Below are 17463 nucleotides of genomic sequence, written 5' to 3'. Positions count from 1 at the left end.
TACTTTAGGTACTTGAAAAATGATTCGGGTCCCCCTATGTATTTTTTTTTGGTATGGTTTTTGTCTTGTTATTAATTTCATTGCTTTTGGGGATGAATATCAACTTGTATCTTTGATATTGTTGAGAATGGATCTGCAGCCTCATCATTTTTTACTTTTTATTTCTGTCTTACGAGTGATTGAGAAAGAAAGTACAATTTCTAACGTGCTAAGTATTCTTTAGATATTTGTTAGATTAAGCTTGTTAATGTCATTAGTGTGAAAATATACATAGAAGGTCTGATTCTTAACCTTGCTCCTCTGCACTCCTATGGTGTTAGTTTCTTATGTATCCTTCCAGTATTTCTTGATGCAAAAACAAGCAAGATACTTATTTTTTTCCATCTTTCTTACACAAGAGTTAGCATATGATATACGCTTGAACCTTGCTTTTTATACTTTTTAAAAACAGTGTATTTTGCAGAGCTTTTCATTTTCTTACAAGGCATAGTATTTCATTATGTGGATGTACTATCTAGTTTGATGAGTCACTTCCCTATGGATGAATGCTTAGCTTGTTTCTAGTCTTTTACACACTGTGCTATGGTGAACAATCCATATACTGGTGTGTGCACATGTGTGCATGTCCTGGTCTGAACTGAACTCTTTCAAGGAGTAGACTCTGTGTTACTGATCTTTATGCCCTCATGCCTGGCACGGTGTTTGGTGCATAGAGATTTAATTGGGTGGATGGGGGGGTGGTCAGTTGGTTGATATTAGGAAGGTCGGTGTGACCACTCTTGTCTGATGGGTTGCCTAAAAGCAGAATTTCTCAGGATGTCTTGTTCCTGAGGTGTGACATGAAAAACATATTACAGGTTTGAAATCCTTATCTTGATAGTTTTATGCCTGGTTACAGCTGGCTTATTTTTCTTTAAACTAGAGGATGGCTTCTGAACTGCAGAACAAATTCTGCCAGCTATCAGTCCTAACAGTGGTGATTTTATTTGTTTTTTACAATGTGGCATATTTTTAGTTTATAGAGCTAAATATTCTGATGCTAACAGGTGCGAAAGGTTTTTTTCTTTCTTTTTAATAAGGAGATAGTTTTACTGGTTATAAAATCTCAAGTCGAAAGGGTTTGAATTTTAGAAAGTACTCATTTTGTTAAAATAACATACAGTAGGGGCTTCCCTGGTGGCGCAGTGGTTGAGAGTCCGCCTGCCGATGCAGGGGACACGGGTTCGTGCCCCGGACCGGGAGGATCCCACATGCCGCGGAGCGGCTGGGCCCGTGAGCCATGGCCGCTAAGCCTGCGCGTCCGGAGCCTGTGCTCCGCAACAGGAGAGGCCACAACAGTGAGAGGCCCTCGTAACGCAAAAAAAAAAAAAAAAAAAAACATACAGTATATCAGAGACATCTGAGTGATCACTGAAAAAGCAAAGCTGAAATCATACCAAGGAGTTGATTGATGGCTGACATTATTTCACGTAGTCAGAGAAGGTACAAGTGGGCACCAGACTGAAGTGAGGATACAAGTCAAGTGGCAAGAAGGAATTGCAGGGTTTCTCCTGGGGATTGTAGAAACCAGGGAACTTAGCCAATGGTATATGGTAGAAACTTCCTGCAGTAGTTCTTTGCCTCTTATTAGAGGTTTCTAGTTTGCAGCCAGTCCTAGGAAGATGTTTCATCTTTCTTAAACTTTTCCTTTAGCACAGATGAGAAACAGCACTAGATGATAGTAATGCTGGCTTAGCAGTCCAGCTCCTTTTCAGTTTTACACATGCGTGGCTGATCAAGACACGATTGCTACATATTTACAGAGAAAACTACCAACAACAAAACGGTATGATTAAATAAATGTCTCAGTGAGAAAAATCAAAAGGAGCAAAGATAAAAGTTTCAACGAAACATTTATCTAGTAAAATGTCACATAACATCTCCGTGATCAAATGTGTTGACTTTAATCTCCTGGCAGGATTTCACAGATTCTCCAGCTCCTTTACGTCAGTGCTCCTGCCACTTTATACCAAGGTGCAAAGGTGCAGACTCTGTCTGACTTGGGTCAGAGGTGTCCTTTCCCTGAGGCTGGAACCTATCACTTTGGCCATTGCTACTCTCAGAGTAGGAGAAGATGGCTTTTCTTTTAAAGGTTGATTTCTTTTCTTCATCTCCCTTTCATGTGCCATCAAGTTCTCTCATGCAGAGAAAACAGTTATTACATTGAAATGAAAGACAGCTGAGCATTTTCTTATGTCTTTCGTGTGTTTAAAAAAAACAAGCCTCGGGCTTCCCTGGTGGCGCAGTGGTTGAGAGTCCACCTGCCGATGCAGGGGACATGGGTTCGTGCCCCGGTCCAGGAAGATCCCACATGCCACGGAGCGGCTGGGCCCGTGAGCCATGGCCACCGAGCCTGCGCGTCCGGAGCCTGTGCTCTGCAACGGGAGAGGCCACAACAGTGAGAAGCCCTCGTACCGCAAAAAAAAAAAACCAAAAAAAAAACCAAGCCTTTGCAGAAACCTCTCAGGGCTCAGGGATGGTGCTGAGAACTGCTGGCCTGTTCATGAAAGATCATTGAAGTCACCCTTGAGAGCATTCCAGTCATGCTACTTTGGTGGAACCATTTTGTGAGATTTTCCTTTCCCTGCTTGGGTTTTTGACATAAAATTCTCGTGTGATTGGAGGCGGAAGTCTACGTATATGTCTTCGTCGGGCTTTCTTTTCAGGATCTCTCCTCCGCCTTTACGGACGGCCTCCCCTTTGGCGCTGTGCCTGCACCACTTAGACAGGCGGCCCCTTCTCAGATGGGGCCTGGAGGAAACTGTCTTTTGAAAGAAGTGATATGATTTTTAAGATGATCTTTTGGGTAGAATAAGATGATCTTTCTTATAAGCCAGATTACAGACTTTATTTTATACTTATTGATCTTTCTTTCTGTACTGCAGGGGAAGGTGTGGCTGATTGATTTTAATCCATTTGGTGAAGTCACAGATGCGCTGCTGTTTACTTGGGACGAACTGTTATCTGGAAGAAACTTAAAGGGTGATTTTAGTGAAGAAGCCCTGGAGCAGGTAAGATGATAAGAAAGATCCCCAGGACACCTGTCAGTCCACTGAGGAATTGCTTGCTGGTTCTCCAGGCGCTGACACAGATTTACTCATAGATACTTTGCTGAGTTCTTCGTTTCGTACTCTCTCGTGAATGTTTTCTGTCTTTCACAAAATAGTTGTATTAGAGAAAGGGTGTGCGCTTTGATTTTTTCACTTCACTTTGTCTAAAGTGAAGATGATCATCCGATAGTTTCTTTTCTGGTTATTTTTCTTTCTCTTGGCTCTTCTGTCCTGCCCACCTGAGAATCCGGACCGTGGGTCAGGTCACGCATCTGTTTATTCTGCTCCCAGCCCCGGGCTGCCACGCACGGTTAGAGGGATGTCGCCCAGATGCGCAGACGGGGCGGGGAGGGGGCTTGTCCCAGTCACCACCCCCGACTTCCTGTGGGCTCTGACCGCAGGTTCTGTCGCCCTCGCCAGCGTCCCCTCCTGCTGTCCACGGTGGCCGTTCCACGCACGCCACGCTCCTCTGAGCTTCCGTCCATCACTCCTGTCCTGCTCAGCAGCTGCTTTCATGTCTTCCCTCTTAGGAGAAGAGAATCGTGAGAACTCACTCCATTTAACTGCCGTCAAACCTACAGACTCACCTGCATCCTTCCTCCCGAGTCTCGTCTCTGCCCCTGCGTCTCTCCAGGTTCCTGGGGCTACCATCTGTCTTCTTTCCTTTTTCCAGTCTCTTCCTTTCTCTGTAAGCAAGTAACCGTGTTCTGACGCCTCCTGTCATAGAAAGCAAGACTTCCCTCAGCCCCGTAATGCCTGCTCATTTTTAAAGGAAATTCTAAAGTCACCCATAATCCCACCTCCTCGAGAACCACTGTTAATATTCTGGTGTGTAACCTGCTTGCACACATACACACGAGGCTTTCTAAAGTAAATGAGAGTGCTCTGCGTCTACAGTTCTGTCCACGGAGCTCTTCATTTCGTACTCTCTCGTGAGTGTTTTCTGTCTTTTACAAAATAGTTTTATTTTCACATGGTTGTTTAAAAACACACAGAGAGAGAATTAGAAAGAGGCGAGACTTGAAATCCTACTACCTAGTAATGGCTATTCTTACCACCTCTGTTAAGGTTTTCTGGGCATTTTTTGTGTGTATACACATGCGCGTGCACACATTATTTTGGCAGTGGGGTCCTGCGAGTTCCTCTCCTGCTGTCGGGCCACTCGCTAGTCCTGTGGCCACCGCTCCCCAGCCCGCTTGCCGCCGGGCCTCCCCCGGCTCCCCACCCTTCGCCCGCCCCCCCGTTCCGAAGAAACTGTTTGTGGTGAGGGCTCCACCAACGTGTCAGGAATTCCAGCGAGCAGTGCACGGCCCTGCTCTTCCTTAACGCTGGGCCACGTCTGAGCTGTTACCTCTTGTTCCTGTCACACCCTTTCCCCTGGTTTCCATGACGCCTGCTCGCCTCCCGGCTTTCTTCCTGCTTCTCCGGCTGCTGCCTTGCCCTCCGTGGGAACATCTTTCCTTCTGTCTGTCTCTGAAATAGTCCTTTTCATCCTTACTCTGTCCCAGGCCGTCCTGGGCCTTGTTTTTCTAGATCTGACTGTGGTCCCTGTTTTCCACATCAAGGCGCTTGCCCTGCTGTGTGGGCCTCGCCTGCGGACTTGCCTGCCTCCTGCGTCGGGCTGTAGGTTTCCGAGCCCATTGATGGGGTCTCTGTTCTCCATGTGTCTGTGGGGCTGCACACAGTGCCAGGCACAGCTAAGGTTGATCGAATTAGTGAATGAAGGGATCTTATTCCTGCTGGCGTCTTAAGAGTTGTGGGCCATTAAATCTGACCATCAAGGAAGAAGATTTGGCACAAGGTTATTTTTTTTTCGGTACGCGAGCCTCTCACTGTTGTGGCCTCTCCCGTTGCGGAGCACAGGCTCCGGACGCGCAGGCTCAGCGGCCATGGCTCACGGGCCCAGCCGCTCCGCGGCATGTGGGATCTTCCCGGACCAGGTCACGAAGCCGTGTCCCCTGCATACATAGGCAGGTGGACTCTCAACCACTGCGCCACCAGGGAAGCCCACACAAGGTTATTTTTAAATATGAGGGACAGAGTTATTGGATAGAAACAGTTTGCACAAGATTCACTGTATGATCCAAATTCATTCATTCTTCCTTCCCTCCCTCCCTCCCTTTCTTTCTTCTTAATGTAAACAACCTCATATTGGAGATTGGGGATGACAGAAGGGCAACAGGAACTGGCCCCTGCCTTTCCCCAGCATCACCTCCCGTCTGTCCTCCACCGCAAAGAGATCTGCCTTCCTTTTGTTCCTCGAAGCCACAAAGCCCTGCCTGGCCTTCAGGTCTTTGCACTGGTTGTTTCCACTGCCTCCAAAGCCGTGTTCACTCCCAGACCTCACGAGGCTGCTTTCCTCCTACTTCTCAGTTCTCAGTCCAGACGTCACCTCCTGAGCAAGGTCCCACCTGGTCCCCCTCTAAAGAGGAGTCTACATGGTTCTCCTCTTACCATAGTGCCCTGCTCTTTTGTTTTTATAACACTTTTTACTCTCTGGAACAAGCTTGTTAATTTATTATTTGCTTGCTTGGTGGCTGTCTACCATCTTGTTTTCCAGTTTTTCTCCCACCCCTAGAACAAGGTCCAGCAGACAGGTGTTTCATGAGTACTTGTCAGATGGCTGGTCTGTCTGTCATAAGGTGTGGCTTGCTTTCTAGGGCTCCATGGTCCTGTTCCATCCAAGTTCCTGGCCTGTCTCCACATGCTGGACACGATCCATCCCTCACCTAGGTCTCTGCCACCCATGAAGCCCAAACACAAGGCCTCTGACTCTGAAATCCTTTTCAGCACCAGGCAACATGTGAATATCCTATGCAAGACTCAAAGCATGTACAGTAAAGAATGTGAAGACTTGTTAAATATGATCCTTGAATTTGCAGTTTTACATAGGTGCTGAGAGGAATCTACAAATAAGTCTGTAAAATGCCGTGAGAAAAGCACAGCAGCGTTAGGGGTTTGGAGCACTCGTTAGCCCTTACTGTTGACTCTGTTCTCTAAGGCGTATTTCCAGCAGTGCACCTGTGGAAAGCGACAGTGTTTATAAAGCATGCTGGCCTGTGTGGGACCACTCGAGGCAGCCTCAGGCCCGGAGAGACCCGCAGCCCTTCATGGCCATGGTGGCTGCACAGCCAGCACTCAGGGACCACCTAGCCCCCCGCAGGGACTCTGGCTTCAGATACCTTAGATGTGTATTTTCTTGTGAACATGTGGAAGTATTTTTAAAACCTTGGTGCTTTCTTTTACTTCAGTAACTGATTTTCTTCCCTACGTAGTACAGAAGAGGACATGTCGTGGGAATTGCTACACCAGTATCTTTTTCAGTTTGAAGAGTAGACTTAAAGAAGCACTTTCTCAGCGACTTTCCTTTTTCTTTTCCTTTGTAAAGGATGCTCCGGCCTTCCGTTGCACCAACAGCGAGGTCACAGTTCAGCCGAGTCCCTACCTGAGCTGCCGGCTGCCCAAGGACTTTGTGGACCTCTCCACCGGGGAGGACGCTCACAAACTCATCGATTTTCTTAAACTGGTAAGGTTTATGTGTACTTAGCAGGCTGGCCAGCTCTGCTTTCAAGTTGACTCTTTAATATTTCACTTTAGTTATATACCACGTAGATTTTTATTTGATGATTGGGAATTAATGGGCAGGAATTACTAATTGAGGTCATTTTATAATGATGTATGTCAAGTAAGCTGAAAGATTAATTTATTGATTAAAATGACAGAAAATGTTTTTTATGTGTATGGTTTGAGTAATTTTCATAATACTTGTAATCTTGAAGAAAGTATGTATAGTTGACCCTTAAACAACCAGGGGAAAATCCACATATAATTTATAATGAACCCTTCGTATCCACGGTTCTGCATCCATGGATTCAACCGGCGGTGGGTCCTCAGTACCGTAGTATTTGCTACTGAAGCAAATCCACATGTAAGTGGCCTGTGAAGTTCAAACCCATGTTGTTCAAGGGTGAACTGTATACTGTTATAGGGCTGAGAGGAGATCAGATCTCTCCTATGGGTACTCCAGGGGGAAGGTGAGTATTTGTATTTGTGTGTGTTTCTGGGTGGGAATATTTGTACATAAAGAAGAAAGAGAACGAAGTGTTCAAATATCTTGAGGCTAATGTGCCCAGGAGCCAAAGTGATAAAACTACTTTAATGAACTACATAAGGCATGGTTTTTTTTTCCATGATAATTTTCAACCACATCTTTTGCTAAGGGCCTCTAGAAAATTATACTTGCTGACAGAAAAAGCGATCTTGGCTGAACAAATATCCCACTTAGAATGTGCTGTTTTAATGCATCTTGGTTTCCTTTGACAGAAAAGGAATCAGCAAGAGGATGACTGATTAGCATGCTAGAGTTCAAGGCCAAGTCACACAGGAAACCACTGCTGCTTCTGGAGGCCGTACATAGTCCACAACCTCCTATTAACCCAGTCAGCGGGGGAGGGGGAGGGGGCAGCGTGGAAGTCAGTGGCTTTTTATATTCATGTATAAAACTGGGGGAAATGGAGGGACTTTGCTACTTGTAAAAGTAACACAATAAATAGATCTTAAACATAGGAAACCATCCTGTTCTGATGATAAAATACTTTCTGTGAAATACCTTGTTCTTTAGGCTCAGTCTATTTATATTTATCTCTGTTCCTTGTGCTATTTTTTTTATACCTGGCAGGTAGCTGGGCAACTTTATATTTGTTATACAGAAATGGGTTCTTTCTTTATCATTGCTTTTCCCATTGAAAAAATAGAACCTTATATTACTAAAGAAAATATTTTTCCTACTTTGAGGATTTTCATGTAATTTTTCTATCAGTTGAGCTTCGGTTTGGGTATAGTTAAAATAATACAGACCTCTCAAACTGTCAACCATGAATTTCAGTAGAGTACCTTAAATGTGTATCCCTAAAACTATCACAGATATATTTCAGCCTTTCAAACAATTATTGGAATTTGGGGGGAGGTAGATTCACGTTTTTAGGCCACCGTTTTAGTGATTCTTCAGTGTCGTGACTGATGATATGTCAGCGATACCTGATTTACTCAGCACTCACCAAATGCTGAGACGCTCTGCTCAGTGCTCTCTATGTGGTATTTTACATCACGGAGCAATTTAAGAAAACAGACGTTACAGTTTCCTAGGGTATCTATCTAATGTGGTATCAAAGAATATTTTACTAGTTGAAGGTATGTTTCTCAACATCAGAGAGCATGTGCTCCCATAGAAAGATAACAGAGAGAAGTGGGGCGAAATCTCCCCTTTCTGTGTAGTTAAGGCAGATTACGTGTAGTGATGAAAGATATCATTTCTCATTAGGTTATTTCGAATTCTGTCTTGCTGTGTGGTTTCTCCGTTACAGTCACTTGATATTGGTGTTTAAAATACAAAGATCAAGTGTATCAAATGCCATTTCTGAGGCCAACTGTTTGAGGTATAAGTGCTTCAAAAATATTTTTGTTTTTTAAACTGCTCATGGCCTTCTGTTAACTCATAATGGAGGGATCTATTGTTGTGAGTTGAATTTCATCTTAGCTCCGAAGCTCGCTTCACCAAGATGACACTTGACCAGTCAAAAAAAGGAAATGTATTTGATACCAATTGAAAAAGTTCAGACTATGTATAATAAAAAGACTCAAGCAAAATTTAGCAAACAGTTTATAAAAAGGACAATTCTTGGTGTAAAACTCATTAACTTTTTACTTTAATTTTCCTGAGGGTATGATTGAGTTGAACTCGCACTTCCCTTTTAAAAATGTGATTTTGGTACATTGTTTCCGTAGTATATTTAATTCTAGTTGATTATCCTGGTGTTAATATTAAATATAGGATAACATGCAGGAAATATTCTCCTAATTCAGATGTCATTTATGCCTGCCTAAAGATTAGTTTTCGAATTATCCTTTTATTATGTTGGCTTTATCTATTTTTTCTTTGAGGTACCTCAGGTTTGCGCTTGAATTTAGAGAGTGGATACACGTGTGATTCCTTAGTCTGGTTCTGAAATCCTGCCTTCGGAAGAGAAGACGTTACAGATCTTGATTCTGACAGGTTGGGATAAACATGTTTACTTTGTCCTGCAGGCAGTGGCATGTAGTACAGGCCTCGCAAACAGCAGACTTTGCCAAAAGTTCTGTTTAAAGAAGTGTCATTTTGATTTGCATTTTCTGAGTTCATAGATCTTTCCCATCTACTCAGCTTTTTTTTTTTTTTTTTTTTTTTTGGAAATTGAAGATCATGTCTGTTAAAAAGCAAACAAAGCTTGTGTGACTGAGTTCTTCAGCTTAAATTTGTTTTCTTACCTATAAATTGGGAGAATAATAAACTCATGCCTCTGTTAAATGAGATGTAAAGCTTTCCATGTAGTGCATCGTACGCAAGCCCCTAAGAAATGGCAGTTATTATTACCATTCTGCTTTGCAGACTTCTGTAGTTTAAAGGCAAATTCTTTCTTAACAGAACCAAAAAAAATTTTGAGTGGAAAGGGACTTCAGAGATCATTCAGCCCACTTTCTTTTCCTTTTTCCCTCCTTCCCTTTCCTCTTTTTCCCTTCCTTTTTTTTTTTTTTACAGAAAACTGCTCACAGAAGTTAAGACTTGTCCAAAATTGTAGCAGAATCAGAACCACAAAAGAACCTCTAGTCTAATGCTGCTCCCTAAGGATTTGTAGCCTAATATTTTTTGTAGATAAGTTTCAACCAGAACAAATTATTATTTTAATAATAAAATTTTCAAAAAGAATTGTTTTTTAAATAAAAGTAAGTACAGATTCGTTTCACACATCTCTGTGCAGCGGAATTAAATAAAAAGATACTAAATATAGAGAAATTAAATGAAGAAATAACTGAAAGATTTAATTCAATTTCATGTTTGTATTAACTAGGCTGATCTTGAGAGGAGACTTAGCCATCTTTAAACATTTTAAAGACAGAATTCCTATTTAACTAAACGTTTTATTCATGTGTTGTCTCGGCTCATAGAAAACAGTTTCAGTAAGTGTTCTAAGAAAAGAAATAGTGATAAACTCACCCTCCATATGCACTGCAGCTCTGTTATGTATACACATTAAGAAGAGGCATGAGGAATGGCAATATAAGACCTAGTGACAAAAAAGCGGTTGAAGCAGCAGCTAAATTCCCCATGTCATGAGCTTAGGCAGTGAGTCTGGCATTAATTACCTGAAGAGAGAACGCATTCAAATGTGTCTTTTTTTTTTTTAAGCAGGGAAACCAAATAAAATGACGCTTCTAAATACATATAGACAGAAAAATTAACAGAGGTGGAACATTAAGGTAAAGATGCTGAGGCAGCGACTTGCTCATCCAGCAGACATTTTTCGGGTCCAGGACAGTGTTAGATGCTGTGTGTACATCTTAAGCGTCCTGCCTTCAGAGACCTAACAGGATACAGGACACCATGACAGACTCGTACGTAAAGAAGGAGGGTTTGATGAGTTGCAGCAACTTGAAGACCTCTGTGGGTGCAGAAAGAGCGGTCAGGGCCTCGTCCAGGTGAGATGTTGGGATTTCATTCTCAGGTGAGGCGGGAGGCCATTGGGAGGTTTACGCAAAGGAGAGACGTAATCTCATTTAGGACTTTGAGGTGTTACTCTGGTTTCTGGGTGGGAAGCGGAGCGATCAGTTAGGAGACAGTGACTCGTGATGGTCAGGGTGGCCCCCGCTGCGGGGGAAGGCGGTGTGAAGACATGAAGTGCAAAGATTGGGGATACAACCAAGGGGAAGCCCTGATGGGATGTAGGGCGTGAAGGAGAAGGAGGGTGTGAGCTGCCAGGTGGAGGGGAGGCAGTTTTCTAAGCATGAGAAGGAATTAAAGGGAACCAGGTTAGGGAGGGAAATCAAGACCTCCGTCTTGGACATGAAGAATTTGAGATTGCAGTGACTTACCAAGTAAACATGTCGAGAGACAGTTGGATTTAACAGTTAGAACTTGGCGAATTCCCTGGTGGTCCAGTGGTTAGGACCCGGCACTTCCACTGCCGTGGACCCAGGTTCAGTCCCTGGTCGGGGAACTAAGGTCCCACAAGCCGCACAGTGCGGCCAAGAAACAATTGGAACTTCTGTGGAACAGTACGAGCAGATCAAAAGGCCTGGAAAATTGGGAAAGAAAGCCAGGGGGTGGCATTATGTCCAGCTACGTGGGACACTGCTAAGAAGTTAGATAAGGCAGGCTTCCCTGGTGGCATAGTGGTCAAGAACCCGCCTGCCAATGCAACGGACACAGGTTCAAGCCCTGATCCTGGAAGATCCCACATGCCGCAGAGCAACTAAGGCCGTGTGCCACAACTACTGAGCCCGCACTCTAGAGCCCACGAGCCACAACTACTGAAGCCAGTGCACCTAGAGTCCGTGCTCTGCAGCAAGAGAAGCCACTGCAATGAGAAGCCCGTGCACCGCGACAAAGAGTAGACCCTGCTCACTGCAACTAGAAAAAGCCCGCATGCAGCAACGAAGACCCAACACAGCCAAAAAAAAAAAAAAAATTAGATAAGGCAACAAAAAAAGTTCTTACATATTACGGGTTGAAATCTTTTAATTTGTTGGAAGACCTAATGTGGGTGTTTAATGTGAATTCAGACTGGTGATTCTTACTGATATTTATGTATAAAGTACAAATCTCTCTTCACACCACAGAAGTTAATATTTAGCAATGTAATTATTTTGAGATTCTTTAACTGATCATTTAATTTTGTTAAAGTCTCAGTATGAACTAAGATGACTTAAATTGGGTTTTCTGCATCACTGATTTTTTTGACTGTTGGACACTCACATTTAATGGGTAGAGTTCTTAGGTGGATTATCTCACCATGTACTCACAGACTTTTAATCAAGGAAAGACTTAAACTGAATTTCCCCTACTAGTTGCAAGTGGTTCTCCCCACCTTGAAAAATGTCTGTAAAGTGTCAGCACTAATTTCGGAACAAGGCAAGCAGCTGGGCCGTCAACTACCCATTCATAGTGTGTGAACAAGCAGTCATTGGGGAACTGAGTGTAAATAACATCATAATCTTCCAAATAAGCATGAGGAGAAATGGATTTCTTTGAGAATCTGGTGAAAGATATAGGCTCACCTGAGGAAAATCTTTACACACAGTTTCAAGGGGTCTTAGACCTCAGATTAAGACCCCTGCACTAAAGCTGTGTGGGGTCAGATTAGAAGCCAAAGCTTCTGCACTTGTAAGAATGGAGCCATTTCATAGTGTGTAGTGTGCCTCGGAGAAGTAAACGCACACAGCTTCCCTTTTAACTCAAGTAGTTTCCAACAGTGTTGTTTCTGTAATTAATTAATTTATAGTACATTCCCCTCAGATTGTCAGCTCTCATAAACAAAGTAAACTGAGTGTTAGAATTCCACCAGAAAAGCAAAAGTAGTATGAGTCATATACATACATATATGTGTATATATAAAATCGCCCCATGACATATATATGTATATATGTACACTTGTTATACACACCTGTGTGTGTGTATAATAAGGGATTTATTACATGGGACTGACTTATTCAGTTGAGGTGAGCTGGCTACACAAGTCTGAAGCCTTCGGGCAGGCTGGGACTGCAGGCACGGGACGAAGCTGTTTGTCCACAGGTGGAATTCAGTGTCTTTCTCTCTGGAAAGGCTCAGCCCTGCTTTCAAAGCCCTCCACCTAATGAGCCCACCAGGATACTCTCCCTTAGATTTAACAGATGGGGACTTTCATTGCATCTACACAGTTCCCTGCACAGCAGGACCTAGGTTAGCATTTGAATAACTGGGGATGGACCCTTGCTTGCCATGCTGACACATCAGAAGACACCACATACTAGAGAAGAAGGTCTCCTTGCACTTGCAGAAGCTATAGTTCCGGTGATGGATTATTTCAGGAGTAACTGTGACTAATTCCGATTGTTTTAAAAGGAGCACACTGATTATGCACTGGAATGGGTGTTTTCCTTGAAAGCAGGTGCTTTAGGGATGACCATACACTTATTTTTGTGATGTTGCCACCACTCCAAAATCTTTTCTTGAATCTTCTTGGAAGTGCCTTCAGATCCATTTATAAGCCACAGAAGAAAACCTATCTTACAATCTATCTATAGATTGTTTTCTAATCTATCTATCCTATTTTATTTAGTACCTTGTTGTTTGATTGAAACTGATACACACTTCCATATCATTTTTCTTTCTTATTCATCAGACTTGGTTCAGAATTCTTCCAAAATTCAGATGTCATCTTCAAGAAGTCTTAATCCATTTTATGTGCCACTAGGACTTTAATCTTCCTGAAGCACATTTCCGGTCACTCTAACGCTTAAAGCCTCTCAGAGGTTTCCCATTTCTTAGAAGTTGATGTGCCGACTTCTCAGATAGGCGTTCAAAGCCCAGAGCAGTGTAGCCCCAAGTCTGTCTCTACGGCCCAGTTCCGTGCCCGCCAGCACATACTGTTCTCCAGCCAACCTCGGTTACTTGTGGGAGCCGAGGATATCTTTATCTTTCTCACCTGTTCCTCTGACTGTGCTTTGCCCCCTCATCCCCGCTCCCCCCACCCCATCTTCTGCTTGTTAAAAGCCAGCCTTCAAGGCCCGGCTCCAGTGGCACAGAGTCCTTTCTGTGCTGGGATGTTCACAGCACTTCGGTGTTATTGTCGCTTTTACACTTAGAACTTAGTGGTATAGGATGTTGGTGCCGTAATCAGACTGCTAATAGTGAACTTGGGGCGAGACTGGTGTCCTAGCTTTGCTCTCACAGCAGTTGGTGTGGTGCCCTCTCGGGGCCGAATGAATGTGATTTCATATCAGGGACGGGTTGTGACGTAGAAGCAATTCAAAACGAGTCCCCCAAACGCTTTCCAGCACGTTAGCATCACCAAAACTAACGCATCACTCTCAAAATCCACAACTCGACTAACACAGCACTCAGTTACATACGTTAATCTGTCCTTTCTATTCACAATATGGAATCACTACTCGAAAAGGTTATTAAAGAGCTCTTGTCGGGAATTCCCTGGCAGTCCAGTGGTTAGGACTCTGCGCTCTCACTGCCGAGGGCGAGGGTTCGATCCCTGGTCAGGGAACTAGGGTCCCACAAGCCGCGAGGCGCCAAAAAAGAAAAAGAAAAAAAAGAGCTCTTGTCTTTCTTTAACTGAACCAAACCATCCAAAGCCTGTTGCTAATATCTTATCCCACAGCCTTCATGATGCAACATGTACTCCCCTTTCAACTGGGAATAAACCCCAACTAATTACTTCTGCCTGCTTGTTCTAAAACAATTCTAATGGAACCTCAGTCTGTTCTGCCTGTCTGCCTTTCATCTTTTCAGACACACCTCCCTCCCCCTCCCCTTCCCAGCGCAGCAAGCAGGCACAGACAGGACCACTGCCTGGGATTCGCTGCCTTACTTATGTGTCCAAACACTCCGAATGATAATCTCTTTGGAGGCAATTCTGGTTTGGTTTGGTTTTGCTTTTAAGTGGAAAATGTGGCTCTTCTGTTGCTGTTGCATCTCAGCATAGCCTTCTCACATGGACCCCAGAGCCAGGCAGCCTGCATTAGGACTGGCTTTGTCCTGGGTAAGGTATTGCATCCCTCTGTCCCTGTGTTTCCTCATCTGTAAAGCAGAGATGGCAATAGTCCCTATGTCACAGGGCTGCCGCCAAAAGTCAGTGTAGGACAGTTCCTGGCATCGTAGTGAATGCTTGGTAAATATAAACTCTTACCTGCTACACTATATCATTACCGTGGTGTGATTTCAGTGAGCTGTCTACATCTATGATAGAACAGTGTTTTCTGCCTTCTGCTTTTCCTCTGTGTTACTGGGGAGGGTTTTCATAGGAGATCCCTCTGTGTTTATTTTCCCCAATCCTACCTGCCTAACCGGCCTTTGCCCTGCCACAGCATTGCCTGTAGTGGAACCAACATTCCCCCCAAGGCTCACTCTTCCTGCCCGAGATACAATGCGTGCCTTTCCAGAGCCACCCCACTTGACCTGGGACCAGGAGGGAGCAGCCTGCAGGTAAATGCTTAGTTGAAAATAAATCCAGTATATCAGGAATTAGATTGGGGACTGAAAAAAATTCATCCTTTCAGGAGACACAAGAAATGACCAGCCTGGTAATACAAAAATTGTAGGATAGGGAATGCCAACTGCTTGATGTAAGTTACCTGAGTCTTAATTCTATAGCTATATGAGTTAAGCAATAATTTCCCCCATTTTATAGAAGATGAATTTGCAGCTCAGTTAATTTGCTCTAGATAACAAACAGTAAATTACGGAGGTGGGGTTCAAACCCAGATACGTCCAAGCTCAAAGCTTATGCTTTTCACCCTATGTGTCAAAAACCTCAGAAGACTTCAAAAACCACAGAAGAATAACCTGAAATCTATGAGGGTTTATGTGGACTGTATTCAATTAATCTGTGGCCCTTTCAGTTTCCCTTACAAGTAAAATATATATAGCCTTCTCGAAAAATTCTGGTGGAGACCGTGAATCCAAGTGGTTTCTATTTTTGTGAACTGGAGACCAAGTACAGGAGCAAACTTGGAAGCATAGAAAATAAGACTTGGAACCTCCTTCCTACTTCAAGAACAGATTCCTTTCATTGTCCCATTTCAAGAGTTAATGATTCTCTCACCATTCTAGTCACCACCCGCTTAAGCCGGTCACGTTGGTTCGCTTTAGTTCCGCAGTGGAATTCTGAGAGGCCGACCATTCTTCCCTGTGGCCCGGGAAGGCCTGCCAGAGAGCATGTGCCCCTGCTCTGGGCTCCCCCGCACGCCCTCTGCTTCGTGCTGCAGGTCCTGCAGTTTCGTGATGACGCTCCCGGTTCCGTGTTTGCGTTTTTATCCTGTGCCCTCATTAAGATTTTGGTTAATGGGGTCTCTTCTACCAAAGCAAGAGCGGAGCCGCGTGGCTGGGCATTGTGCCCTGGTGTTCTTGCTTGACAAGGACTCTGAACAGGTCACTCAGCTTTCATTACATTTTGAGGAAGATAACTACAAATCTGAAAAAAAAAAAAAATCCCTGAAAGCTTATGTGTTGTCCTTCTCCACCCTGGAATATAATAACCACAGTGCAGCTCTGAGGCTGCTGGGAAGGAGCCCCAGGAGCAGCACAATAGTTTAGAAATTTCACCTGTTTGGGGGTCTTAGGTTGCTCTATTTTTTTCCTCGTCTCCTGATTCTTTGATTCCTTTAGTTTAGGTTTCTGAAAGCCCTGGATGGGTAGGAGGCAATAGTCCCTGACCTTGAGGAGATTTACAATCCAGTGGTGGTGAAATAGACACACACACACACACACACACACAAGTAGAATGTCTAAGATAGGTGGATACACATATATGTTGACAGACAGATGACAATAAATAAAGATATGCCTTGATTTATAGTTGGTTTTATAACATGTAAAACGTTTTTAAATTTTATAGAAATTTTATAAATTAAAAGTTGTTTTAATATAATTTATTGAGTTTATGAGAACAAGACTCTACAGTAAAAAGAAAAATCCTCCCATTTTGTCCCATTATGCAAATACCTACCCACCAGATGACCAGTCCTAAACATGGTTTGCTGCGTATCTGTTTTCTTTAATGCCACACAGCTCCATCTATTCCAGGGTGACATTTGAGAGGTGAGAGAAGGGGGCTTGTTGAAGGGACTGTACTTGCTGTGTCAGATTTCCCTGACTCAGACATGAGTGATTATTGGTTGAGACGGGAGAATCAGGGTGCAAGAGGATCCTTTGTGCATGACAAAACTCTGAGATAGAGTGATCTTTAAGGAAAACCTGTGTGCAAAGCCGTGGAAAGGCTTTGGCTTCTGCCCTCACGCCCTGCATTTATTTGCAGTGCACAGGGTGCCTCACTGTGAAGAAGTTCAGCCAGCCATTTCTCTGAGCAGGTGAAGGCTCGCCTTCCTTTTGACGGCAGGGTTTCTTGAAAAGGAGTAAGCCGGTCCCTAATCTCATTGAATTCTTTCCAGTCACATCACTGCAAAACATCGGGCTAATAGGCAAGGTTCATTCTTTACCTCCCTCCCCAATGCTTGACCTCGAATAAGAATGGGCAGTAGGGGTGGGGAGAAGAGAGGAAAAAGAGTACAGATGTTATGTGTGTATGTGTATGTACGCACACACAAACACACGTTACATGTGTTAGTTTAAAATTGATTTGCTTTGATAAGTGAGGCAACACTTGAATTTGGTATCAGGAAGTGGTCCAGTAACACAAAGGAAGAATCATCAAACATGTAAGACCACAGCTTGAGGGATGGCTGGGGATGACCTAGCCTCTGTGGAAACTCCTCTGTGGAGTCATAAAGTGTGATAAATGGAAATGGAGCCCAGCCAGAACCCTGGAGTGTTTTTCTTCAAACTGTCATC

At 43.7% G+C, this 17463-nt stretch overlaps 1 protein-coding gene across 1 annotated transcript in view; it reads left to right on the top strand.

The window, feature by feature from the left end:
* Positions 1–7695, top strand: part of CDC123 (cell division cycle 123) — a 57491-nt gene extending 49796 nt beyond the window's left edge. Inside the window, exons 11-13 of the mRNA XM_029236833.1 lie at positions 2925–3050; positions 6478–6615; positions 7413–7695. Coding sequence (XP_029092666.1) covers positions 2925–3050; positions 6478–6615; positions 7413–7439 — 291 coding nt within the window. The 3' untranslated portion in view covers positions 7440–7695. The remainder of the gene's footprint in view (positions 1–2924; positions 3051–6477; positions 6616–7412) is intronic.
* Positions 7696–17463: the final 9768 nt, after the last annotated feature.

The sequence above is a fragment of the Monodon monoceros genome, unplaced genomic scaffold, assembly GCF_005190385.1.
Source record: "Monodon monoceros isolate NGI ecotype Baffin Bay Population unplaced genomic scaffold, NGI_Narwhal_1 Super_Scaffold_21, whole genome shotgun sequence".
In the NCBI taxonomy this organism is placed as follows: Eukaryota; Metazoa; Chordata; class Mammalia; order Artiodactyla; family Monodontidae; genus Monodon; species Monodon monoceros.
This window is presented reverse-complemented; position numbering and strand designations above follow the sequence as displayed.